The sequence below is a fragment of the Anopheles ziemanni genome, chromosome 3 (genome assembly GCF_943734765.1).
Source record: "Anopheles ziemanni chromosome 3, idAnoZiCoDA_A2_x.2, whole genome shotgun sequence".
Taxonomy (NCBI): domain Eukaryota; kingdom Metazoa; phylum Arthropoda; class Insecta; order Diptera; family Culicidae; genus Anopheles; species Anopheles ziemanni.
Genome location: NC_080706.1, coordinates 13,911,549 through 13,937,620, shown reverse-complemented (window position 1 = coordinate 13,937,620; position 26,072 = coordinate 13,911,549). Strand labels below are relative to the sequence as shown.

The window sequence follows — 26,072 nt, the reverse complement described above, 5'->3', positions numbered from 1 at the left end:
CCGATGGAAGCTGCAGCACAGCTATGCAAGGGCATACACAACACATCGCCTGGCTAAGCAATATTTTGTGCAAGCGCCAAAATTCTGTACAGTGATATAAAATGGGTGCTTAAAAGATCGTACAAGTATGAGATCAAAAAAGGATCATCTAACTTCGCACACTGGCTGGTGTTCATCGAAGAGTATGCATAAAAGTATCGTACCTCTAAAAGTGCCATGTCCTATCCACTGCGCTGGAGAAATGCATTATTGCGATTCTCCCCAACGTCACCAGCATCACCACCCGTGAACCCGTGGTCTAGATGTCGATAATGTTTTACTCACTTCGAACACAAAGATCAAAAATTCAACGCGTAAACCATTGTGATTTTTGAAAAGAAAGGGTTCACGCGCGGATCATGGATCCCCCCTGTCCCTGTCATCGGTTAGCAGGAGGGGATGAAAGAGGTGTTGGATTGCACCCCATGTGGGGGGACAACAAGAAGCAGCACAAAAAAACACAAGCACACCCATTGCGCAGAAAATCCCTATGCCTCCATCGATATGGAGCTGTATGCAGAAGCGACATAACACGAGAGAGCATACGCAAAAAAAACACAGTGTGTGACGTCTTCCCTTTGCCAATCGCTCTTTTTTCTTCTTTATCTTCCCCGCTTTTTGCATTCCGTGCATTCCACGAATAATTAGAATAAGCCAACCTGAAACGCATGGGGTGTAGAGCGTGTATACCATACATGCATACATACATATGCGCGCGCGGCGTACACTTGTACAAACGATGTGATGTTCTACGTGAGTCACGGTCTATGCAGTTAGTTTTGTGATTTTGCTTGTTCTTCTTCTTCTTCTTCCACCATCCCAATGATGTGCTCTCAGCGTTCTTTTAACCCCCCTCTCGGGGGTCTGCATGGGAGAATAATCTGCATGCAAATTTGTTTTTTCTTCGATTACTTAAGTTCGCAGATTGGACGGAATGGGAATGTCTGACCATTGATCATTCCGAATCTAGTATCCTGGCACCTGATAGAAACCATTCTTTACCGTATGTAACGTCAGCTGTCAACATTGCTGGATAATGGCCTACTAAGTCATGATTCCGGGAGGTTATTTAAAGATCTTGTTACCTCCCAATAGTGTTTCTATCAATTGATACACATCATAGCCAATATCAGCACATATGCTTTGATTATCTTTGATCATAACCGTGATCTTTGAACGGAATCCTTTTGCTACCACTTCCAGTTTTACTTGAATTACTAATTGTTGACCAGAAATGGATCGAAATGTTAAATGGTGGGCAAAAGTAAATGCACCATCTAACCCTCGGTTATACCTTTTCTCCCTGCAGATCGAGGAAATAGCAGTAAGTTATGCATATTAAAAATCAGCATGAATGGAAAAGGCGGCAAAGTTCCGTCGTCAGTGGCGCGCCACTCGACGTACAACGCGATCGCACTGGAGCAGATCAAAAACGAATTGATGCCGTACGAGACGGGCCAGCAGTTGGGTGGTAGTCAGGTGAGTGGGTGTTTTTGAGACGACATAAACCGGCCCTAACTAACGTATTCTCTTACGTTTTCTGACGTTCTCTGTGTTCTTTGTCCTTTGCACCGATGGTTTTAGATCAATGCACCGTTGAAGCGCAAGCCGAGCATCGAGAAGGATGCACCGCAATCGCCGCTGCACATGCAGCGCACGAGTCCCGCCCTCGATTCCGGTGCGGGAAGTTCCCGCTCCAACAGCCCACACTCGCAGCAGCCATTCTCGGCGTCCGCGCTCGGGCGCAGCTCGCAGTACTCACCGTCCCCGTGCCCGACAAACTTCAGTGACGCGCCGCCCATCCCACCGCCGCGCTGCTCCTCGACGCCCTCCACTCCTCAACCACCGAACCCGATGCACCTGTTGAAGCGCATGTCGCCGGCATCGGTCGCCTCGACGCGCAACGGCCAGTTCGGTGGTGCGTCGTCGCAATCGCCCGCTCGCGGCTCGTCGCCGATTTCGAGCGGCGGCAATCACCAGCTCCGGCAGCCGATCATTGTGCAGAATGGGCCGCAGGTGCAGCAACAGCTGAGCCAGCAGATGGCGGTCTATACGAGCAGCGAGCCCCCGCCACCGTACCCACAGATCGGGCCCTCGTCACCGCCCAACTACCTGTCATCGTTTCACAGCCGCCAGAGCCCAACGCAGTCGTCGCAGTCGACCGACTTTCGCAAAAGTCCCAGCTCGGGCTTCTACTCGAACGCGTCGATTGGCTCGTCCAGTCCGATTACGGTCTCACAAGGAAGCACCGGCGGGGGAAGCGGAGGCAGCTCCATCCAGCGGCCGATCCCCCTGCAACCGAAACCTTCCGGTGCCCATCCGCCACCGTCGAAGGCGGCCCAGCATCCGATCATCATGCACTCGGTGAAATCGACGCAGGTCCAAAAGCCGATCTTGCAGACGGCCGTCGCCCCACCCGCCCCGGCCTGTGGCCACCCGCTGCAGTCAATCGATCGACACAACAATCCACCGCCACCATCGTACGCCGTCTCGGTGCAGCATAAGCTGAACAAGGCAGCCGGAACAACCGGATACGCCCAACAACCGCCCCCATCGCCATCCGCCATCGGGCATGAAAGTGCTGTTAGACAACAGCAACAGCAACAGCAGCAACAACAACAGCAGCAGCAGCAGCAACACCAGCAACACCATCATCCGGCGGGCTCGACGTCCGCTCCAAAGCAACCGCTTCGTGCAAAACCATCCCTTCCGGGGCTACAACAGCAGCATCCAGCAACAATGCAAACCAGCAGCGGAACGGTCACTGGTGGTGGCCCATCGTCCCCGGCACAGCCGCAGGTGTTAAACACCGGCAACAACAGCAATGCCCCTACCAGCAATGGAAACGGATCCACCAACGATCCGCCGTCGTACGATTCAACTATGATTTTACTACAGAAACACTCATCCCCCAAAAAGGAACCTCCACCTGCCTATCTACATGACGGTGGTGGTGGTGGTGGTGGGGGAGGAGGAGGCACTCCACCATTGCCACCTCAACCCCACTGTTCCCCACAGGCTGCAGCCATGGAGCATATGGAGCTGCATAGGAACGGAGCGAATCACCACCAACATCAACATCAACATCAGCAGCAGCAGCAGCAGCAGCAGCAACATCTCCACCTCAACGGCCACAACAATCTAGAGGGTGCTGGGGGCAACAACAACAGCAGCAGCAGTAGCAACATCCATGCCAACAACTCCCACGGCAGTAGTAGTCATACTGCGAACGCTAATATTATTAACAACAATATGATTAATAACACTAATAACGCTAATGCAAATAATAATCCTATGAGCAATATGCATAATAATAACAATCATAATCATAATCACGATCATGTTAACGCGATGATGCACGTGAACGGCAAAGCATCCCCGGCCAACGTCACTGGAAACAACAGCTACGCAAGTAACGCCCGTACGAATGAGGATGGGTTTACGCAACAGCAACAACAGCATAATCACCACCATCACCAGCAGCTCCATCTCATCTCCGGACACCGTGGAATGGAGGGTCTAAGCAATGGCATGCACTCATCGGAACAGAAAGGCCCACCGACAACGACGAAGGGTCCACTAAAGACGCCGAGCGCGGCATCTCAGCAGCAGCAAGCCATAAGCGGTGCTGCACTCAAGAGTCTCGGTGCCATGATGATGGGTGGTCATCACCACAACAGTAGCCCCCACAACAACCAGCAGCAGCATCAGGCAGTGTCACACGACGCCAAACAGCGAGGCATGGCGACCAACAGCAACGTGCGCAGTAGCTTGATGAAAACGGTCCGTTTCCCAGCGGCCACCAGCAATGGCCCAGCACCGACCTATACGAATGGCACTGGTGGAGGTGGTGGTGGTGGATCCCCGCAAGATCATGGTGGTAGTGGCAGTGGTAGTGGCGAATCATCGCCAGCAACAACCCCAACCTCTACTACATCGTCGTCGGCGGCAAATGGCGCTGGCGGTAACGCTGGTCCCTCGGGAAGCGGAGGAAGTGGTGGTGGTGCCAGTGGAGGTGGTGGTAGTAGCGGTGGTGGTGGCGGTGGCGATGATAATCCACGAAAGATCAAGCACCAGTCACCGATTCCGGAACGGAAGAATCTGTCAAAGGAGAAGGAAGCGGAGCGGTCCGAATGCAAGGTGAAGCACTACTCGCCCCAGGCGTACAAGTTCTTCATGGAGCAGCACATAGAGAACGTGCTGAAGTCGTACTCGCAGCGCAACTTCCGCATCAAGCAGCTGGAGAGCGAAATGTCCAAGCTCGACCTGCCCGAGGAGACGAAGATCGAGATGCGCAAGCTGCTTTGTCAGAAGGAGAGCAACTACATCCGGCTGAAGCGCGCCAAGATGGACAAGTCGATGTTCGCCAAGATCAAGACGATCGGCGTCGGGGCGTTCGGCGAGGTGACGCTGGTGAAGAAGATCGACACCACCAACCATCTGTACGCGATGAAGACACTGCGTAAGGCGGACGTCCTCAAGCGCAACCAGGTGGCGCACGTCAAGGCCGAGCGGGACATCCTGGCCGAGGCCGACAACGAGTGGGTCGTGAAGCTGTACTACAGCTTCCAGGACAAGGACAATCTCTACTTCGTCATGGACTACATACCGGGTAAGCATCTGTCGAACGACCCATTCTTGTTCTGACCTTTTGTTGGTGTACGAATATTTCAAACTTCATTGTCATCCTTCGAATGCGTTTTGCTTTGTTTCAGGCGGAGATCTCATGTCGCTGCTCATCAAAAAAGGCATCTTTGAGGAAGACCTAGCCAGATTTTACATAGCGGAACTGACCTGTGCAATCGACAGCGTGCACAAGATGGGATTCATTCACAGGTGGGTTGGGGGACTATAGTCCAGATTTTAAACCAAATTTCCCTGCAACTAGTGTTTATTTTCAGTATTTGTATTTGCGAGAACTAAATGAAGAAGGCTTAGTTATTTTTCTCATTGCATCGAAATTTAAAAAATCTTAATACTCTTTCTGATATGTTTAGAAATATATTCCCATCTGGCTGTTGATTTTACAAACTGTGAAAATGCCATTGGACTCCTTCAATTGCTTTTCAATATCAAAGCATTGGCTTTAACACAATCCACCTACTCGTACTTTGTGACTTTGTTTTCCGAAAAAATCTATCACTAACTCCTTTTTAATAAATTTAGGAATACGGTTGATTAACCTTACTACCAGTCCTACTTTTACGAAATAAGATAGCAAAACCTTCTTAGATCTACTTTCCTACCAACAGTTTGAATAAAACTTTTTTCCGTTCTCATATTCACACAGAGATATCAAGCCAGACAACGTGCTGATCGATCGGAAGGGCCATATCAAGCTGACCGATTTTGGTCTGTGTACCGGGTTCCGCTGGACGCACGACTCGAAGTACTATCAAAAGAATGGTAAGATATCGTGGAGGTTTGATGCTTGGCAGGATGCTTGCGTTTTCGATAAGCCCTTATTTGACGTTCAATTTACCATCATTTTCAACAGATCATGCCCGCCAAGATTCGATGGAAGCGTGGAGCAAGTTTGGTTCGGAAATTCCACCACCACTGGAGAGGTACGCATTGAGTTCCTGGAACTATTCACGCACCGTGCGGGAAGAAGTTTAGGTTTCCTGCTAAACGATTGGGTTCGTGTTTTTTAGGAGAAAGTTCCGCGAGAAGAATCGCGCCAAGGCACACTCGATCGTCGGAACGCCTAACTATATCGCACCGGAGGTGTTGCTGCGCAGTGGTTACACGCAGCTGTGCGATTGGTGGAGCGTCGGAGTCATACTGTACGAGATGCTAGTCGGACAACCTCCATTTTTGGCCAACACCGCAGAGGAAACACAGATAAAGGTATGCCCTTACAGACAGGCGTAGCGTACAAACCATCCTTCTAACATTCTCTCCTCTGCACGTTTTCGCAACAGGTCATCAATTGGCGGCAGACATTGAGGATTCCGCAAGAGGCGCAGCTGACGCCGGAGGCGAAGGACATCATACTGCGGCTGTGCAAGAACGAGGACGAGCGGATCGGGCGCAACGTGGACGAGATCAAGTCACACCCGTTCTTCCGCGCGATCGACTTCAGCAAGGACCTGCGCAGCCAGCAGGCGCTGTACGAGCCGAAGATCAAGTACCCGACCGACACGTCCAACTTCGACCCGATCGATCCGGGCCGGCTGCAGGATTCGTCGTCGTCCTGCGACGAGGGTGGCCACGGCAACCTGGACGAGGTGTGCGACAGCGGGAAACCGTTCCACCACGGGTTCTTCGAGTTCACCTTCCGGCGCTTTTTTGACGATGAATCTGATCACAAAATAACGCTCGACTCGAGCGAGGGACAGGCGGAAGCTATTTATGTATAATAATAACTACTAATATTATTAATCTATTCATTAAAATCGTTTCGAGCTAGCGTAAATAACACATATTATTTCTTTTCTACTAAAAACGCGCTACCGAAGCTCGACACCACCATCCACGCTAAGAAGGATGCTGAGGCGTCCGGTCTCGAAAATATTGTCACGCTCGATAGCAGTGTGTGTATGTGAGGGAGAAAAAGGGACACATAGAGCGGAGAGGTCACTAGCGAGGGAAGAACAGGGATTAACAACAGGGTAACGTGCGAAGGTTTCACCATAAACTGGCTTCCAATAGTCTTGGTGTGGATTATGAAGCGTTGACATGAAGAAAAAGGCAGGAGAAAAGATCATAAGTGCACTTAGAATTGGAATGTTTGTAGGCCTTGTGTACGGGAGGAGCTGTAAGGTGTATGAACAGGGGGAAATAATGAGAACGATTGAAAGATAACTATCATAGTTGATGGTCCGTCAGTGTTATTGAAAGGAAAAGGTTTACACAAAAAGCTTACAATGCGAAAAGATTGAGCTTTTAGTAGACGAACTTGCGTTATTACGGTTATTACGAATGCGACGAGTGGGTACGGGGGGAGAGGGAAAGAGAGATAAAGAATGTGTGAGATGAATTAAAAGAAAAAGAAATAGAGAGAGAATGAACGATAAAGAAAACGAGGAAGCCTTTATACAGATATACAGGTGGTTTTTGGTCGATAAATAATATTACTATTATATATTTTATTACTTTTATATGCAAATTGTTGTACAGTGCAAATATGTGTGATTCTGGATTTACAGAGTATTTAGAACGTAAGAAAGGGAAAGAGAAAAGCAGATAGAGCGAGAGTGAGAATGCGTAAAACAGAGAGAGGAGGGTGCAAACAAGCAAAATATATTCTGAATCGTAATACTCTACAATGACGGAAACTTGTAAATCGCCGAATAAAAACCTAGAAGAAAACAGTACAGAGCAAACAATACAAAAAGCATACATGAAACGAAACGACAGGATAACGAAAGAGTAGAAATTAGAAACGACAGAGAGCTAAATATAAATATACATAAAGCATCCTTTAAACGGAAACAAAATAGGAGGAAATAACCAGTTAAACCTAGTAGAAAGTGTAGAAAAGGTAACAGGAGATTGTAGAGAGAGAAAACGAAATTCTTCACCTACAGAGCACAGACCACAAAGGGCAAAAAATATAATCAGAAGAGAGAACACACATTGAGCAGCGCAAAACAATCAAATCGACCGCAGGAAGGATGCGAAACTAGAGCTCTGATGCAAAGCATAGCTTATCGGAATCGAAAGCAACACACAATTTGGCCTTAAAAAAGCATATTTATATAGTACATGGATTCGATGACGAGGTGAAATGGAATCGGTACCTTTTATTCCCAACAGCAATAAAAACTGAATAAAAACAATGTCGAACCAGTCGAAAGCGCGTGGGTAAATTGTTTCTAGGTGAGGCAGTTCTGTTTGTAAACGTGGCATGAGGCTACCTAATCATTTATTCACTACGTTCAGTTACAGGTTGTTGTTACGATCATTCGAGTACGATAACATCGTCCGAATCGACACCGGATTTAGGTTGTCCCGTCATAACGCTGCCGCCAGAGACTCCTTCCGTTTCCCGTGCCTTATTCGCCTTCTGCCGTTCGGCCAGCTTCTGCTGGAGTGTTTTCCCTTGCTGCTGGTTCGATCTGAGTAAGGGAAAGATTACGTTTTGGGAGTTCAACAAGAAGCAAGCAAAACCGCATTCCAAGTAGTGTGCTTACCCTATGCCCATTGGTTGCATGTTGAGTGCTGTTGCGGAAGTGGCCAGATTTCCGCTGTTTCCACTTCCACTGGGAGATGTTGCTGGCCTTCCGTAGCTATCGATGGAAAATCCTGCAGCCGGTAGGGGTGTTATGGTGGCACCGATCCGTGGCATGTTTGACCCTCCGAATCGGTTACCACCAGCGGACCCGCTGGCCGGGGGACCTGTTGCACCAGCTGACTGCATTGACATGGCGGCTGCAGCTTTGGCAGCCTGTTTCGCCGATGGCTTGCGTCCACCGGTGGTCTGCGGACCGGAGGGCCCTCCGGTAGTGGTGTTTAGGCTCTTTTGATTCATCAGCACCGAACGTGCCATGTGCGGATACTTTTGCAGCAGCTCGGTGTAGGAAGCGACGAGATCCTTCATGGTGGTACTCATGCCACCCGGACCGACTGTTTGTGGGCCACTCTTACTGGTCTGCGAAGCAGCGAGGGGTAGCTTTCCCATCATCGGTGAGAGAAGCGGCCCGGCGACGGGTTCGATCGAAAGCCCAGGCACACCGAGCTGCGGTATGGAGGACATCGATGACGAGGACGATGGTGGCGGTGGCGGTGTGGGTCGGGCGTATGGCGTGGGACGTTGCGTCTGCTGTCCACCGCCTGCTTTTTTCACCTTCGGCTTGCGACCGCCAGTTGCGGGTTCTTTTTGTCGCGGCCCCACCGGTGCTGGACCCTCCGAGGGGGTGATGGTTAGTATGGGTGAGGGAGACGCTACGCGCTGCGCTCCGAAAGGTGACGAGACGCGATCTTTCTTCGCAGCATTCGAGGACGTACCCGACATGGCACTCATCGAGGTGAGCGTGATCGTGGCGAGTTGTTGCTGCTGCTGCTCGTAGCTACCACCGGAGCTTAGGGTCGCAGTGGAGGAGACAGTTTTCGAGGAAAATTTTTTCGTGCCAATATTTGTGAAAGTGGTTGAAGGCTGATTGCTAAGGACGTGATCTTTCCCGGTTGCTGCCATCCCCGTGTTCTTTGCTTGCGGAAGAGTGGAGGATGGTGATAAGGGATGAGGTGTCGGGGAAACGTTTCGGTCGCCAGTGGGAGACTGTAGCTGAGATGTGGCAGACTTATGCATATTAAAGGTAGCTGAAACAATTAGGAAAAGAACTGGATGAGAACTGGCTTATTACAAATCAGAATAGGTTGGTTGGTTGGTTTTCGATTGGCCTGCGAGACATGGACTTTGTCCAAATCAGACGTAACCACCTTAGACGTGTTCAAGAAAAAGATGCTCAAACAATAATTGAAATATTTTAAGAAATTAGTTTTCACTTAAAAAAAAAGAACTTTTATGATTTTTTACCCAAGTATGCATAGACTTCTGATCAATTAATTTGAAGTAAGAATATCTCAGTTTGTGGTACTTAGTAGTCTCTGATCTAAGTAGACTGTGATCAACACAGTGGAATGTCCGAAGATGATTGAGACTTAGGAAAACAACAGTAATATCAATGCCATCCGCACTAGAATCGGCAGATATGACTCGTATCATATGCTAAGAAGATAGTTGGTAATTATAAGTGATACTAATGAGCAAAATGTAATCATGCACTATCATTTGTATTGCATGAAAGAACAAACACCATTTCTTGCTACTAAGTTCCATCTGTATGCGTATGCCTATGATAAATCCTAGTTGGCGTGTGAGCGATATTGCACTTCTCAAGTATGAAATTATTTTTTTATAAACCATGTTTGATAAATACCCAAATACTCCGTCAGGGCTGCTGTCATCAGTGGGTTGTTGCCGAGCGAAGATATGTTTGGAATCTGACTGAAGATTTTTAGATACTGCTGGAAGAGGGCAGACTGTTGACTGGTTGCCGTCGTTGCTACCGACGGCGAGCTTAGTGAGGTAGAAACCGCTGTTCCACCGCCCGCCGGCTTCGGTAGAAGAATATCTGTCGCTGCTGCCGGCGCGAAAGGAGATGTCCGCGAAGCGGTTGATTGTAGCAAGGAGGTTGTGGACATGGAGGCGCTCGATGTGGCGGCAGCATTATTCTTGCTGCTGGTTGCACCACCACCGGATGTTGGGTCGAGCATGATTGGTGTGATGGTGACGCGAGATGATAGATCCGCCATCATACTACTCATCGAACTCTGCGTGAATTGATGGGGATTGGGGTAGTGTTGAGGCTGCTGCTGTAATTCATGCGGTGTGGTTGAGGGTGGCAATGCCTTCACTGTTCCTAGCCGCCTGTTTTGCTTTGTAAGGCCCGGGATAAAGTTCTGCAAATTTAGACACGACCGAATTAATAACTATATGCTACAATGTGCAACCGAATTGGTAAACACTTACCGCAGAAATTGGTTGCATCGGTACGATCATCGTTGCGGGAAGCTCCCCGCTCGTCATAGTTTGCTTTCCACCATTCCCACCTCCGTCACTACCAGCACCAGTACCAGTTCCACCGGCATTGCTTTGCTGCTTTTCCTGCGTTTTGCGGTAGTTTATCTCGTACGTGCACAGCTTGATCGACAAATCGAGCAAACCGTGTTCCGGGAGCTTCGTCACCTTGTCGCTCACGAACACCTTGTACGCGTCGATCAGTACGCCGGCGAACAGCGGTTCCTTCGTCTGCAGGTGCTTCAGGATCTTCCGGTACGCCTTGTACACGTCGACCATTAGCGTCAGCAGCTCGGTGTCGTTGTGCCGATCGGTGCACTTTTTCAGCACACTCCGGTAAACTTGCACGCAGAACAGGATGGCCTGCTGGACCAGTTCCTTGCGCTCGTAATCGTTCAGATATTTCCTAGCCGATCATAAACAGCATGCAATTATTTAACCATGATACCGTTTAGATTATTAATTATGTAATACTTACTTATCCGCTTCGGGTGTACGCTGCAACTGCAATGCCAAGTCCAGTAGGATCTCGTGATCGTTAAATTCTTTGAGCGTTTCCATGAGCACGATCACACACTTCGATATATGCGAGGCGAAGTTTCCTGGGCGATCAATATCAGAAGCGGGAATTCTCCACAAACCCTAGAATAAAAGAAAGTACCAATTAAAAGGAGGTATGTCTTTTGATTAAGAAGAGCGTGATAACCTTAAATGTCGTTGGCTAACACAAATATAAATAATTTAGGTGGTTCCAAAGATGCATTATCTTGAAGGTTTTCAAAAAAGAGGATAACGCTTACGTTGAAAAAATTGGTTGTTTTGCGCTCCGTGAAAAGTCCCGGGATTTGATTGCCGAGGGTCGTGCGGTAGGTGCCGAGCAGAAGCTGACGTGCATTATCGAACGACTTGGTCAGGCCTGGCGCGTGCATGAAATGATGTATCAGTCGGTACATCGATTTATAGTGCTCGGGAAAGCGTGTGATACACTCCTCCAGGTTTTTGATGCACAGCTTGAATATGGTGTCCCGATCCGCGGCGTCTATTGGTTGCTGGTTCTACGTTGGGGGCGGAGAATAATATGGGAATTTAGGTTACACCAGAACAGAATAAAAAGATAGTTTAAAATTATGTCGATGCATATTATGATCGTAAAAAGATCTTGATATTAAAGCAAATAAACATACAATCGCCTCATCATCCGTCGACGTGCTGTCGCTATCGGAATCGGAAGATGTGTCCGAATCACTATCCGACGAGTCACTGCTTGACGATGAGGTACTGGTGGTCGTCGTGGTGGTCGTTGTCGTTGTCGTTATGGCACTCTCTTGCGATCCCCGCCGTAGCGTAGGTAACGGATCGCCGAGTTGTTTAATTTCCTCCACTCGGATGTGCTCAACCGCTCGGCCTGGTGGCGGTGGCACCGGGGGGGATGGAACGTTTTCCTCATCGATCGCCATCCGATTACCCTCGCCAGGTTCCATTGGATTGGCAGCTTGGGTTGTAGAAACCGTCTCGACGGGAGCCTCCTGCGGAACGATTGGTGTATCTGCACGTTCCGGTTCATCTTCAGCTCGTGGTGAAGTAACCTTCGTTGTTTCTTGTTCTCCAGCGATCGTACCCTCCACCGGTTGATCGCCACCTTTCGACACTTTCGGGAACGATAGACCCTGCACGTCTATCGCAGCTCCCCCAGCCACCGAAACACCAGGATTACTATTACTTCCGTTCCCGCCGGCGTTCGGTGATATTTTCCGCTTCAGCATGTTTTCGTTGATCTTCGCCCTGTTCACGGCAAACGGGCTGGTGGACAGCTCCTTGAGAGTGCGCAGGAACAGGCGGGCCGTTTTCTTGTTGATCGGCGAATGCTGCTCCACGTACTTCATGATGGCCGCGTTGATGCGGTAGAATACCTCCAACGCCTCGATCGCCAGCTGCGACGGGCTGCTGTGGTTGATCTTGATCGGATAGGTCGCGTTACATTCATACAGATACTTGGCCGACTTGAGATAGTGCGTTAGGTAGACGGCCGGATGTTCCTTCTTTTTCTCCGCAATCTTCCCGAGCATGTAGTGGTGGAGCCAGATTTCGTCCTCGTGGTTGCTTCCAGAGTCGTGCTGCTCATGCCGATCGGCTTCGTTCGCTTCGGTCTCGGTGAAGCACATTTTGCCCAGGCTTACCTTGTTGAAACACGTGAAAGCAATGTCCAGGCAGCGCTCCTTGTGCGTTTCGACCAACGCAAAACTGTAAGTGCGAGGAGGAAATAGTTAAATTTGACCAGTGGGGAATACATTTATTTTTCACGCTCTCGCTAGTTACCTTTCCATGGAAAGTGTATCACTCAGCAGCTTCAACGTACGCGAGCAGAACGAATGTATGTTGTAGGCAAATGAGCCGTATTCGATCCACAACTGCTGATCGTCTTCGTTTAGCTGCAAGCACTGATCAAAGCACTTCATGCCATTATCGGTTTCATCCAAAAATTCCTGCAACCTGCAACAATAATTAACGGCATAAGTGTCATAATAAATATTTTTCCCTCAAACAATACTTACGGTATGATTTCGGTTGAGTTTAGCTTCGTTTCCACCTTACTCGCCTTGGACAGCGATACGCCGGCCCACGAGTCAAATCGCGACGGTTCCAGTGTCAGATCCATGACGTAGTACTTGATGGCGCGGGTAAAATCACGACTTTTGAAGTAAAAATCGGCGAGTAGGTAAAATATGGGTTTGATTTCACCCTGCAAAATGTTGGCCGCTTCCGGCAGCGTGTTCCCCTTGCCATCGATAAACTCCGAGATGGGCCGGGACAGCCGCGTGATGTTGATCTCGGTAGGGATGAGCGGTATGATTCGTTGGAGTAGTGCTTCCATGTCGGTAGAGATCGATTCTAACCTAATACCAAAAAAAAGGTGAACCAGGTTTATTTGTAGTTTAACGCGGAAAAGTAGCGGGCAAAAGCTCGCTAGCCACCTACTTGTAGGAATTAAACTCAGGCAGACTGTCCGGGCGGTAAAGATCAAAGAGCTGAATGGCTCGATCCCAGGTAAGTGTCACTTGCGACGCACAGTGGTCCTGTATGTGGCGCAAACGTGGACGCTTTTGCGGGTACCCGTACAAGCAGTAGGTCACCTGCTCCAAATACTCGTTCAACATCTCCCGGAACGGTTCTAGCAATGGTGAACGAATCTTCGGCACTACCACGTCCAGTATGTGGAACAAAAGTCCACTCTCACCCTTGGAACACCAGTTTTTCCTGTAAAAAGGATGTAGGAAAAATAAATCCATTTATCCAAACGATTCAAAACCCAATCCGATAAACGCATTTGTACGTACTTTCCTAGCAGTTCGTGCGCCACGAAACACATCATGATCGAATTGCATAGTCGCTCCGGTTCCATTTCGAACGTACCACTCAGGTCCGCGATGCCTGGCGGCCGGTTCACCTTTACCAAGCCATCCATATCATCTTGCCTCTCCAAGATGTAGTACAGTACAATCCACGCCCTCCAGCACTCAATCAAGCAGAGCTGTGCAGTGTAATTTTTCTCCCCGCTTGGATCGAGCTGGTGCGTTAGAAGCCGATGAAGTGTTTGGATCAGCCTCGGTAAGTTTCTGTCCAGCACATCCACTAGAAAAAGGAACCCCCAGATAAGGTAAATCTACCGGCCTTTCAATTTATAATAATGTGTTGACAAACGATACACGTACACATTCCCACTCCTTCCTGCTTGATGATGGACTCGAGGTAGAGAAGTGTGAAATTTATATTGCTGGCCCACATTCGAGACAACCGGCTGTCATGCTGTACGGCTGCGGTGACGAACTGCTGGACGGAGTAAGTGAATGATTTTTCCGACCAGATGAAGCATTGCTGAAACCATTTATATCAGTTAGGTGAGATAAAAATTTTCTATAGTAAATTGTCAAGTTCATTCAACAAGTTTACCTCCATTTCAGCCATGTTCCACTGTGATTCTAATAGCATCTGCGTCTGAATGGTGAGACTTAGGATTGACTCGTTCGGATTTCCCAACGTTGTGTAGTATCGCAATGTGTCCATCAGAATCGCAACGACTTGCTCGTGTTCTCCACTCTCATAGTGACGCTTGACGCGTTCGATCCGTAGCTTCCGTTCCGTTTCGCCGATTAACTCACGAATAGATGCACTACTAATGTTCGTGTTGGCACGTTGATTTGGAAAGTTCAGTTCCAAACGGTGTCCACCATTGGGAGTGTTAACAAGTTCTTGAAGCTGTGCGTATGATGAAGAAGATAAAATCAGTGGTTGAATATCAGAGTGTGTTGTGTCGCATTCTTACCAAATATAAATTGTCCAATGCATCTTCAAACTTTTTCACGCTACAATCAAGGATATACGCAAGCCACAGCAATCGGATGCGGTAGACTGTGATTGTGTTCTGATTGGGCAAGCTGTCCACATAGAAACGACACCGATGGAAGACGGCTTCATCGAATGTGTCGAAGATGCTGGTAAGAAAGTTTACCGAACGGTGTACTATTAGCTTAGACAAAATCTGTTTGAAAGGAATCTAATTTGAATTACCTCTCAGTTTGCTCGCTGGACTGCGTGCATAGACCGGCGTCAAGCTTCAGCTCCAAATGGAACACCGTGATTTGAAAAATCAATTCCAACTGCTCGTCGGACAGCTGATTCCACGCGTCGTAGTCGGTGAACTCAACGAACGAGTCGTGCACTTTCAGATAAATGTCTCGCAGTTCTGGCTTCATCGGTAGTCCCCAGGACTTGGAAAGGTGAGCCAAAAACCCGTACATCAGGGCATACACGTCGATGTCGTTTTTCTGCGTGCCGTGAAGTAGAAGAAAAACAAAAGTAGATAAGTCATTAACTCCCTTCCTTAGAGGTTTAAGTGGTCATGCAGCCTACCTTCATTTCGGAGATAAAATTTTGCATATTACATTCATTGCAAAAATCGGATTGACTAATAGTGCTACCGATGGTCGGTTCCTTAGAAGCTTCAGATTCTTGCTCCTTTCCTTTTAACGTATTATGTTCTTGTTGCTCTTGTAACGCAAATGGTGATCCTTTGACTTGTAATTCGTTTCTAGAATAAAAATGTTTTTGTTTTTATAGAAATCTCAATTCAAATTTCAACTAAAACTTACGACAAATGCTGTTTCACTGCTTGTCTAAAGAATGAATCTACGGTCGCATCGACTGGATCATTCACCTCCTGGACGCTCTTCTTCCGTGTCGATCTTCGATTTTTGTGCCATCCCCATTGTTCGAGGATTTTTAGTTCACTTCCACGTCTACGCGCCTTGTTCTTTTGTTCGTTCGCATCTTATGGATACACATAAAGCATTGATTTTACAAAACCTACATACAGAGAAGATTAAGAATAGCTTACCAACACCGGAATCGGCACTATCGGCTGCAGATGTACCATTTCCGTTAGCCTCATCGCTAATCTTGCTTGGAGCAGCAATACTGCATTCATTTGCTTCTTCTGAAACAAATGGATATGTTAATATTGTTATTCAAATTTCAATGAACGCTGTGCAACCAACATACCACATATTTCTTCCTCATCTACTTCCGTCCTTACGTCATCCTTGGCAGTGGGAACTTCTGCTTCACATTCGGCCACTGGTGGCGACATTTCTGCGTCTTCTTCCATTTTTTCCGACACTTCTTTTGTGCGTTCACAAAAAAGGGTATCAGTATCGAGCATGAATACGCATTTCTGAAAGATTAATGTTTTACATTTAGTAAAATAAGTGTATGAGTGTATCATTCACGAAACACCAACGTACAACGCAACTTACCAAGTCAAACTTTTCCATTGCATCATGCAGCTTAACCAGCACATTGCCGATGGATTCAAAACTGAGATCATCGATCTTGAGTAGTTCTTTCAGCGTATCCGGCATCACCGTCAGATCGGGTGTTTCAAAATCCGACTGGCGCGGTTTAAACAATTCATCGAACGTTGCCAACGCCAGGACCAGCGGTCTCCGCTTTTCTTCCTCCGCAAAATCGATTGCTACAGGCACGGTGAACACCGTGTCCAGGTACGATAACGCTGCCTTGAACTTTTCCCTGATGGCGCGCAAAACGTCGACGTACAGTTTGTTACGGCTGTCCTTTCGATGGCATTGTGCGGCCCAGCCGTAAGCCTCGACCACGTTTGATGCACTGCAGAATACCTTGAGCATTCCCTCCATGCTAGGCCAATGGTTTGGATTTCGTTTGAGGCATTTTTCAAAGTACAGCTTCGCTATCTGCAGGTAGCCCGTCTTTAAAGCCATACGAGCCAACCGGGACATTGTATAAACGTCCGTTTCATCCAGATCCATTGCCTAAGAAAAGTCATATGGTATATAGTATGGTTAATTGACCGATAATCAATCAACAAAGAGACATAAAGCAACTTACCTTCATGAGGAACTCTATCGAAAGATTCTCTTTCCCTTGTTCTTCGTATATAAGTCCAATGTTCCGGAAGCAATTATACTTGACCGCGAACAGCTTGCTGTCCGTTTGGGTTGTTGTTACCTGTGGAGTTAAAGGAGTTCGTAACATTCTGTTTTCTTCTATCGGCAATGCATATATACTAACGAAACTGCCAACATGTACAATTGATTCCACTTACATCGTTGATAACTTGCGTATCCAACAGTTCCAATAGTAATTCCAATGCTTCCTGCAGCCTGTTTTCTTTCTTCATCTGAAGCGCTCGTACATACTCGGATATCGCAATGGTTTCCTTGAGGGGGAAATTGATAGAATGTTACATCGCCTGAATGTTTCCAAGCAAAATGAACGTAAATTGGATAAGGAAAAGTACCTCTGCTTCTTTAGTGACGATGAGTTCCGAATCGAATCCATTACTATCGTCCGATTCCTCCTCGTTGAGGGCTGCTATACGAATCATTTTTGTATTTTATCAACACCAAATCACGCGCGTACTGCATGTAGTTTATCACAAGGCGTCCATTTGTCGGTCTTTCGGCGGCAAATTGTTTACTTTTTTTCTGCCTAAAGTGACATTTTTAATGCTGGCAGTGAAATGCTGTCGGTTTTGTTTAGCTACTATTCTGACAGTGTCATTGAATCATGTGGAATATTTTTACGTATTTTTGGAAGGAAATGTTTGTGAAAACGGTATTATGAAGAATCGTTTGTGATATCGTTTAAATAGCAACTTAAAAAACGCTCAAATTGCATTGATGTCTATAGAGTTAGCGTATGATTATTTATTACATATAGAAGCTGATGGTAAAATAGAAAAAAACGATTACTGGAAGGGTTCAATAAAATCTTCTGCATCCACTGCAAAGAGAATCCGCACAGGCAAAGCTAAACACTTTCACTAGCAGTTTTCATGTAACATTTAGCTACTCATCTGTAGCAACGCATTGATGACCGCATCCCGGTCTTGGTTGTTAGCCACTGCAACTGATTTAATGACTTCTTTATCAATCTGCGGAAACATCTCATGAATGCGGGTCAAATCTTCCTCGGAGAGTACAGGAGGAGGACGGGCTACTTGCGGCTGATTTGGGGCGACAAAAACAGGCATCCGTGTGCCACTTGCGACATTTGGGACCAACACAACCGGTGCATTGGTTTGTATCATTCGAGGCTGAACGACGACATTCTGAGGAAAACAATTGCAGAAACATTACTAAACCACTCCTACAATTACCATCCGTACTTATACTCACATTAAAGCTCATCACCATATCGATGCTACCTTCGAGGCCCTCGCCTTGCTTTCCGCTAAGCGGAAACCATTCTTCCAGGGTTTCTCCCCGCAGCACCGACTGTGGAATGCGTATTTCGGCCCAAGCAATCAGCTCGTCCATGGAAAAGTTACATTCATCATACAACTCAAGGGAGATCGTATCGACTCCGGCCGGTAGCTGGCAGTGAATGACACGGTTCCAGCGTGGATTCCTACCACCGTTCGTTGCCGTTTGAGTTTCGTACACGAAGTGCCCCACTCGGAGGCGAACATACGGGTCCATTCTTGTGATGCCATAGTTTTTAACCAGCTTCGCTTGCGCGACGGTGATGCTCAAACGACCGACAAAGTTGGGAGCCTGAAAGCATAGGTTCGTAGTCATAATTACTAGGATTTGCCTAGATCGAACGATGATTTTACCATGTACGGCGTGTAGGAGTTTTGAATATTTTGTAGCGCCAAAGCCGCCTGTCTGTCCGAAACTTCCTGAATGTCCTGTGCCGTCGTAACACGTAGAAACTCATCCGGCAGCGGGCCGAGATAAGCCTAAGAATTAAAAAAGAATGTTTTTCGATTAAACTCAAAACTCATACGCAAAGAAAATAATCATTTAGTTGTTTGTGTTACAACACTGCAATTTGCTGTTTCGTCTGATTCATTGATAATAACGCACTTGAGAGGCTTCTCATATGCGCATACCACACCGTTGCAGGGAGTTTATTGTTTGTAGATCACAAAATGGATTAGAACAAGAATTCTTCTGCAATACTTATTGAATTACTATTACTTCGTCACAGCATAGACGAGTTATGCGTGATTCATCGCCCTTCTAGAGCTATTATGTTTATCACTGATAAAGAACGACACAGATAAAAGAACGATCACAGGTGTCGTTAGTAGGGTCATGTTATCGTAATGTAGGGAATTTACTCGTTTCCAGTATTCGTTGGATCGTGGAGTCACTTCTTCCATCGTGTTTACAAAGATCGATCTTTTCTGAAAATGGCAAAAACAAAACTAACAGCTGGATGCTGTTTTTCCACAACGCTGAAATGGCACAGTTTGGTCTAGTGTTGGCAAAATCGAAATTTGGAAGACTTGAAGATTCGATCCCTAGACGGATTCCAAAGATTTGAATCCCATCTGACGGATTCCAAAAATTCGAATCCCATCTGATGGATTCTAAAAATTTAATTAGATTGGGGTTTGAATCAGATTTGATTTGTTTGGGATTCGAATCAGATTTTATTTGTTTCAGTTTATGATGTTTTATGTGATTGATTTCAGTTTTCTCGACTCAGGCGCTGGTTAGAATGGATTGGACATAGATTAAGGTTTTGGACGATTTAACTTAGGTTCGAAAAATAGTAGCATGTTTGTATTGAGGATAAGGTGAGTTATCTGTCGTGATTTGATGGGGATTCAGATTAGGATAAACGATTTCCAGAACGGCACTGAATGATTTATATCGTATCTTGACTGTTTCACGGGATTCGGTTTACCCACCACTAGAGCAAAGCTGCAGCGCGCCAAACTGGCATCAACAAGTTTCAAAAACCTTGGTCACAGCTTGAAATAATGATTGAAATAGCCAACTAATTTCATAAGTTTGTGTGGCCGTATGTAAATAAGAAACCCCCTCAAATTAATGGCAATAGAAACTTTTTTTAACCAATATTTTTCCCCAATTCTTAGTTCCCGAAACAAATTTTTGTATGGGAAATTGGTACAGAAACCTTGGTTGGATTTTAATGTTTAAATTTCCAACTTGTTCTGATCAGTTTAAACAAAATAGTAAACTTACAACAGAAAAATGTCTGATTTTATGGCGTTGATTCAAATCCTTACTATAACCGAGTCCTTCATTATACTATATAGAACACAAATTTCCCATTCCCATACAAAGAACTATTATTGCAAGCCAAGAACAGACAAGCATTTCTGAAGACCTGTAAAGAAAATGATAAAGTATAGGACACCAAAAACTTTAAGGGTTTTTGCAATTATTGCCACGACAAGTTGCAGAGTATACAAAATTTATGATTCCTGTTAAAAAATGGACATTGAGCACACACTATCTAAAATGTAAAGCTTCGTAATGTGGCTTGCTAACAGATTTATTAATAAAAAAGTGCTTACCTTTCTCTCTCAAAGTATGTGATATTTCGCTTTTAAGTAGAACACGAACATTCGCTATATTTGTACCTATTATTTATTGATAATTCTACTTTTTGGTTCCAAAAGCCTAAATACATTCACCGGTCACTTTCGTGCCTCTGGCCCATGCTCACAGATACGACAGGTAGCTGGAGGCACCCTTCTTCTTCTTTCCATACTCCCAGCCGTGTTCGTCGTCGTGTGATTTTACGTTTTTTACCGGAATCCCGACGTGGACCGTTTTCACGACCGTTTTCGTGTGCAGATGCGTGTGATGTTTGATGGGCACGTGGATACGAATCCTGCGCGGAAAGGATGTATTAAAACATGGTTTTAAGTCAAGATTGGTGAAATAAAAATTCTAAACTCACTTGGCATGATCAGGCACTGGGTGGCTTTCGAAGGCGCAAACGAGCAGCGTCATGATGAGGAAAAGGCCAACAATCTGGGAAAAATACAAAATCGGAAAGTGGTTAATTGCTTCGTAATATTTAGCTAAATTTATTCTATTAGATCTTCTATTTAAACTAAGTTACTACTAAGTTTACTATTCCAGTTCGTCTTGACCGTCGACGTGTCTATAAAATTTTTAATTTAATTAAGGTTCAGATGCCTAATATAAAAAACTTTTTTCAAAGATCAGACGCGTAATACTTAATTTGCACAACATGGACTGCAACAAAGCAATTTTTTTCAGAGGACCATGATAGGGTCAACTTACAAATCGAACAAGTTTTTTATATATCTTACAAGATTTTTCCTTTTTCAGTAGCTCAATTGTGCATCAAAATTAAACACGTGTCGTTCATTTGGCATTTGCCAAAACAGTAAAATCGTAAAACACTTTCTCTCCGATTTACGTAGAACTTAATGGAACTATTTAGCAATAATCCGATCATGGTTGAAAACATTCTCGTTGTCGACAAGTAAAACAACTGAGCACAAATCGCTTGGCTTATTCCGGTTTTGGCGGGAAACCACTTTGACTGCCTGGTCGTAAAGGTTTTAAGGAGTATCAACCAATGAATAATCCTTCACGTTTACTTACAATTTTCGTAGCTGTTTTCATGTTTCGTCGCTTTTAACACAGTTATTGAGTGAGAACTTAACTATTTTCTTTAAATTTAGGTCGCTTTGCACAACAATTCAGTTCTTTTGCACTGGTACACACACCAAACAAGGCCACTAGCACAATGGTTTTACGTACGCAGATCTACAGATTCACTCACAGTCACTTCTTTCGCGCTTAGTTTCGTGGCATTCGCTGGAGTTTTTCTTCCGGTCGTCTGTCTTTCGAGCTCGCAGCTGATCGCGGTTGTTATGGCCAGATTTTAAAAACGACCGATCTTTAAATATCTACTTTCGCATCCACGAGCGCCCAGTGGTGGGCGCGAGGGAGAAAGAGAACCTCGAGTGGTCGGGCAAGCCCACTCCAAGCCCACTCCAAGACCTGGTCCACCACCCCGAGACGGCTGCTGCTGCTGCTGCTGCTCAATCCTTGGTTCGCTTCGGTGGCTTCGTCCGGGCGGGAACTATTGCCAAATGGGTTGGCAGGGGGTGGTAGTTGCGTTGGACGATCATAAGAGGTTTGAGCAGAGAGGAGGCGCCCCCGGAAGAAGCTGCTACTGACGCTGCAGGTGGGGTTGGCCAACGAACACAATCCAATGTTATCACTCAGTGAGTCTCAAACTCTACCCCTCGAAACGTCCTCCCGTGCTACCCTCCGTTCACATTCAAGCACTCTCTTTTCCTCATATCTCGTACCAGCCGAAAACCATACAGGCACAAATGTGCTCCTCTAATAATAATGCCGCTTTTCAACGTCCCTTCCGCCGGATAGAAAGAGTGGCCACCGAAAGATTTCATGGTATCGAGCGGGAAGGGAGGTTCACAAGTGGTGTACGTAAAAAATTCGGGCCGACGAGGGCATGGTGGAGAAAAGAAAATCATACTCCATCCTACTCCCAAACGTTTTTTTAGGAAAAAGAAACGAAAAGGCCGGAATGTTCCAGTACAAGAGTAAAAAATACATGTGCCAACAATCAGCCTCAAATTGAATAAGGATTTGGGTTGTTCATGACCATTATCAGAAACAAGTATAAAACATGTGAAACCAACAACAGATCAGATATGATTGAGTCGAAAGCTATTCACAATCCCATCTCGAGGCTGAAGGGTAGTATTTATTCAGGGTTTAAGTATTTCATCAACAAGTACCATCCTCGCACAGGATTGAACAGCAAAGACGACTAATAGAAGACCACTGAAGTGCTTATTTAAATTGTCTAGTGCCGATTCAGCTGTCAGAGCAGTTAAAGTAAGCGGAAATCAGCTTTTACTATGTTTACTGTGTGGATGTAAACGGGAAATCGAGCAGAACAAAAGGGAAAAGAAACACACGTTTTCGAAATATGTAACGGAACCGAGCAGCATAAGAATTGAATCGAGAAAGGGTGGCTAAGTTTTCGATTTTCCCATCCATTCAATTCGATCTCCATTTGGCGTTCGGAAACGAGGCCAATCTTTCCATGTCACGAAGTTTAAAAAAACATCACACATTTGTTTCGCGGTAGTGTTGATTGTATCAAAGCTGTCGCGCCAAACGAAACTCGATGGCACTACATATTTCCTACATCGCCTAAGAGCTCCTACCCGTCCCTGGTCCGGTTGCCGGTGCTCGGACAAGCGGGTACACATCTTTCACATCGGCAGGTTTTACTTTCATTGCATCCTATAACCGTAGAGTTGGAAAGGTTCGTCTAATCTGTGGACCAGTTTCGTTTTATGTTGTACTGTTTCTGTGAATGTTCATGTAATCATCGTGCTGCGCGCTTGGTCATTCCTGTTCCGTTTGCTGTGCATCCATATACACTAGGCCAAACTTGTTCCTAGTGGCCGAGATACGGGACATGTTCCAGTGGTTGTGGCAAATGAAAAAATAAAAAATAAAAACAACATGGAACTACTATATTTTACACCAGACCTTTCCATTCCAAGGAACATGACGGGGAGGAAAAGAAAACGAACGGATCGGTTATGGAATAATCTCGAAATTTTGCAACACGATTAAAACATTAGAATGGTAATATTTCTGCATGGTTGGATAAGCTTGAGGAACGATGCATATACATTTATTTATTATTTGCAATTTGCAACACAATTTCTTACGGCGTTTCTGTCAATTAATTCGTTAAGATAAATTGAAATATTTTTCCCTTTTACCCCGCATACATTGCTTTGAAATCGATGCATACTTAAACCTGCTGAGATTTATCGATCCGCTCGTTGGTGTGAAATTCACGCCGTAACGAAAGTGACACGTAATCAATTACGCCGCCATTTGCATGCCGTCTTCACCCGTGTGCCATCCCTTTTGTCTACATCGTGGCAAAACCGTGTGATGCTCGGGTTGATGGTGTTTGTTTGGCGCCTATTTTGGTAGCGTCTGTTGCTTTAATTGTTTGGATTTAATTTGTTTTCCTTCCGACATTCCTCAAAAAGACGTTGCGATTACGGAACCTGAGGATTACGTGGGCCACTTTATCTTCACACTTCATTGCGCGCCACCTTGTGTGGTCCCTACCTGGGTAGCGCGAAGGGACTTTTAGGTAAACTGCGTTGATCGATGCGTCTTGTGTGCGATAATACGACTGTATGTTCAGCGGCAGGCGTTTTGGTGTAAGCGGCATGCCCGAGTTGAAATCGATTTTTGCTAATGATAAATGTAAACAAACCGCCCCAATTAGCCCGATATAAATTAATCCGCAAGTGCGTGGATATGTAACGTTGGGAACATTTTTAAGTACGCGCTTCTTTACCGTTCAACGCCCACTGTTTGTTGAGGTACGACCCACCGGTTACAGGTACAACAAAATACGCGGTTCGTTGCCTGTGCGTCTGTTGAAGTCTTTTGTTGCAAACTCCTTACTCCGGTAGCATTCGTTCCGTCTTGTTATATTGTAGAAAACGCTAATGCATTTTCGTTCATCTTATAAAAAAACTCATGTGGCGTCGAATTTTCCAGCAAATAATTACTAGGTTACTTGTCACGTGCAGACGTTTAACTACATCGCGTTTTCGAATCAAATTTTTTCATCCGATCATCATGAAAAAAAACACTCCCAGCCCGTCGATACAATTTTCATCAAATCATAGGATCTGCTCTTCCCATCTAATTTTTGTCGCTTTGTTTTTATTTCACTCTCGCTCGCTCTGCTTCCTAATTTCCCCTTTGGCCGCCAATCCGATCGGTAGCTGAAAATGGTAAATTATGTGCCGGTGCAAGATTTAACGTTTAATTTCCGTTTCCGCATGCACGGTGCACGCTGGTGCACGGACCGTGGAAAAGTGGTAAAAACACACGCGTACACACATACGTGCACGGATCATCGGCAATCAGTGAGCGGAATGGTATGGGAGGTAAACATTTCTGCGGTCGCTGAAGATGTTGATTGCGCTTGCATAATGGCAAGACTATGTTAAGGTTCTCTTTTTTTATCTCTTTCACAGTCACAGTCGTTACCAACAGAAAGTTTATTCTAATCATAATCTAAAATGTGAATAAAAAAATGAAAATAATATAAATTTTGGTTTAACAGGTTTGTTCAAACACTTTCCTTACACAAACCAATTTTCGGTTGACGTATGATGACGTACCGATGCTCATCACTGTGCCTTTATCGTTTTCCTCTCGCTTTGCCGTTTCATCCACCTTTGTCATCATCCCTCGGCCTTCGTTTTTCTTCACGCAATGATTAAAGCTCGAACACGCACACATCGCGATGGGGTTTTTCTTCGGCATGGTTGGCGGGCAGCCCACCCAATCGTGCGCAGCCACTTTCACTGTCACTCAATGGCAGCCCAGCGCTTTTGCTTATTTGCTTCTCACTTCAATGCCACAAACCGGCGCCGTGGTTAGCTTTTCATGCATGATACGAATGGGAAAACGAACCGTAGGATGTAAGAAACAGGAACAGGGAGAAAAGAAGTACACCATTGAAAAAGAAAATTAAACCGTGCTTTGGGCATCCGGTGCGGTGCACTTTAGTATATGAAAGTAAAAACAGAAGTCGATGTCATCGACAATGGTGAGCTAGCGAAGGCCAATTATGGATAATTTAGCACCGCACCCTCTAGTAATGTGGCCGGAGGTATATTTAGCTTTTTTTTAGGTTTAAAGCCGATTAGTTTTTGAGCTGCCTATTATAACGTAAAGTTCCAATAAAAGCCACCAAGTATACAATTAATTAACCTGGCTGGTATAACTGTACGTAGTGAAATATTCATGAAATTCGTTCGGTTGATTAAAGGACTTACTTCGCTGGAACACGCCATTTTTAGGTCATGATTAGTTATGAAACCGATGGCTAAAGATAAACCTTCACTAAAAGCAAAAGACAGGCATTGTTTTAAATTGCAACGATGTTTTTCCCACTAAAGGTTAAGGTTAATTTCTTAGAGTATGGAGTTCAAATTACAAGGAAAATGTTACATGGGTGTTCCAGTTTTTTCCAAGATGTATAAGACAATCATAGCGTGGAGAATAAAATGGTTTCAAATACCCCAGACTGACCACATTGTAAATGATAATTTTCGTACAGAGAAAGGAGATTTCCGAAA

General features: G+C 45.7%; 4 protein-coding genes across 4 annotated transcripts; 1 reads left to right on the top strand and 3 right to left on the bottom strand.

The window, feature by feature from the left end:
• The first annotated feature begins 1,389 nt into the window (after positions 1 to 1,389).
• LOC131289677 (serine/threonine-protein kinase Warts) lies at positions 1,390 to 6,850 on the top strand. Its single transcript, XM_058318975.1, has 8 exons — positions 1,390 to 1,518; positions 1,624 to 2,622; positions 2,665 to 4,651; positions 4,755 to 4,875; positions 5,330 to 5,445; positions 5,537 to 5,606; positions 5,694 to 5,889; positions 5,964 to 6,850. Exons 1-8 carry the CDS (start codon positions 1,390 to 1,392, stop codon positions 6,399 to 6,401), a joined length of 4,056 nt encoding a protein of 1,351 aa, XP_058174958.1. The 3' UTR covers positions 6,402 to 6,850.
• A 1,033-nt stretch (positions 6,851 to 7,883) lies between these two features.
• On the bottom strand, positions 7,884 to 17,483 carry LOC131287057 (calcineurin-binding protein cabin-1-like). Its single transcript, XM_058316072.1, has 23 exons — positions 17,397 to 17,483; positions 17,202 to 17,315; positions 16,985 to 17,104; positions 16,375 to 16,908; positions 16,121 to 16,292; positions 15,957 to 16,055; positions 15,712 to 15,889; positions 15,473 to 15,650; positions 15,131 to 15,387; positions 14,886 to 15,054; positions 14,513 to 14,818; positions 14,275 to 14,437; positions 13,900 to 14,194; positions 13,541 to 13,819; positions 13,117 to 13,458; positions 12,881 to 13,054; positions 11,749 to 12,805; positions 11,365 to 11,619; positions 11,043 to 11,206; positions 10,517 to 10,970; positions 9,924 to 10,446; positions 8,178 to 9,303; positions 7,884 to 8,102 (listed from the first exon to the last, which is right to left on the bottom strand). Exons 1-23 carry the CDS (start codon positions 17,481 to 17,483, stop codon positions 7,946 to 7,948), a joined length of 7,203 nt encoding a protein of 2,400 aa, XP_058172055.1. The 3' UTR covers positions 7,884 to 7,945.
• Positions 17,484 to 17,778: 295 nt separating this feature from the next.
• LOC131287807 (toll-interacting protein-like) lies at positions 17,779 to 19,349 on the bottom strand. Its single transcript, XM_058316890.1, has 4 exons — positions 19,227 to 19,349; positions 18,717 to 18,842; positions 18,277 to 18,654; positions 17,779 to 18,209 (listed from the first exon to the last, which is right to left on the bottom strand). Exons 1-4 carry the CDS (start codon positions 19,266 to 19,268, stop codon positions 17,943 to 17,945), a joined length of 813 nt encoding a protein of 270 aa, XP_058172873.1. The 5' UTR covers positions 19,269 to 19,349; the 3' UTR covers positions 17,779 to 17,942.
• A 1,234-nt stretch (positions 19,350 to 20,583) lies between these two features.
• LOC131284151 (uncharacterized) lies at positions 20,584 to 25,787 on the bottom strand. Its single transcript, XM_058313005.1, has 3 exons — positions 25,770 to 25,787; positions 20,825 to 20,898; positions 20,584 to 20,755 (listed from the first exon to the last, which is right to left on the bottom strand). The coding sequence occupies exons 1-3, from the start codon at positions 25,785 to 25,787 to the stop codon at positions 20,584 to 20,586; spliced, it is 264 nt and encodes an 87-aa protein (XP_058168988.1).
• Positions 25,788 to 26,072: the final 285 nt, after the last annotated feature.

Excerpts from the sequence above, each read along its gene's own strand:
- LOC131289677 (XM_058318975.1), top strand. The coding sequence starts at position 1,390 with ATGAATGGAAAAGGCGGCAAAGTTCCGTCGTCAGTGGCGCGCCACTCG. Across the intron at positions 2,623-2,664 it reads CCATCGGGCATGAAAGTGCT|CAGCAGCAGCAACACCAGCA; the intron begins GTTAGACAACAG and ends CAACAACAGCAG. Across the intron at positions 4,652-4,754 it reads CGTCATGGACTACATACCGG|GCGGAGATCTCATGTCGCTG; the intron begins GTAAGCATCTGT and ends GCTTTGTTTCAG.
- LOC131287057 (XM_058316072.1), bottom strand. The coding sequence starts at position 17,483 with ATGATTCGTATAGCAGCCCTCAACGAGGAGGAATCGGACGATAGTAAT. Across the intron at positions 14,195-14,274 it reads GCAGGAAGGAGTGGGAATGT|TGGATGTGCTGGACAGAAAC; the intron begins GTACGTGTATCG and ends TCCTTTTTCTAG. Across the intron at positions 10,447-10,516 it reads CGATGCAACCAATTTCTGCG|AACTTTATCCCGGGCCTTAC; the intron begins GTAAGTGTTTAC and ends CTAAATTTGCAG.
- LOC131287807 (XM_058316890.1), bottom strand. The coding sequence starts at position 19,268 with ATGGAAGAAGTGACTCCACGATCCAACGAATACTGGAAACGA. Across the intron at positions 18,843-19,226 it reads CCAACGAATACTGGAAACGA|GCTTATCTCGGCCCGCTGCC; the intron begins GTAAATTCCCTA and ends TTTAATTCTTAG. Across the intron at positions 18,655-18,716 it reads ACTCCTACACGCCGTACATG|GCTCCCAACTTTGTCGGTCG; the intron begins GTAAAATCATCG and ends CTATGCTTTCAG.
- LOC131284151 (XM_058313005.1), bottom strand. Across the intron at positions 20,756-20,824 it reads CCAGTGCCTGATCATGCCAA|GATTCGTATCCACGTGCCCA; the intron begins GTGAGTTTAGAA and ends CTTTCCGCGCAG.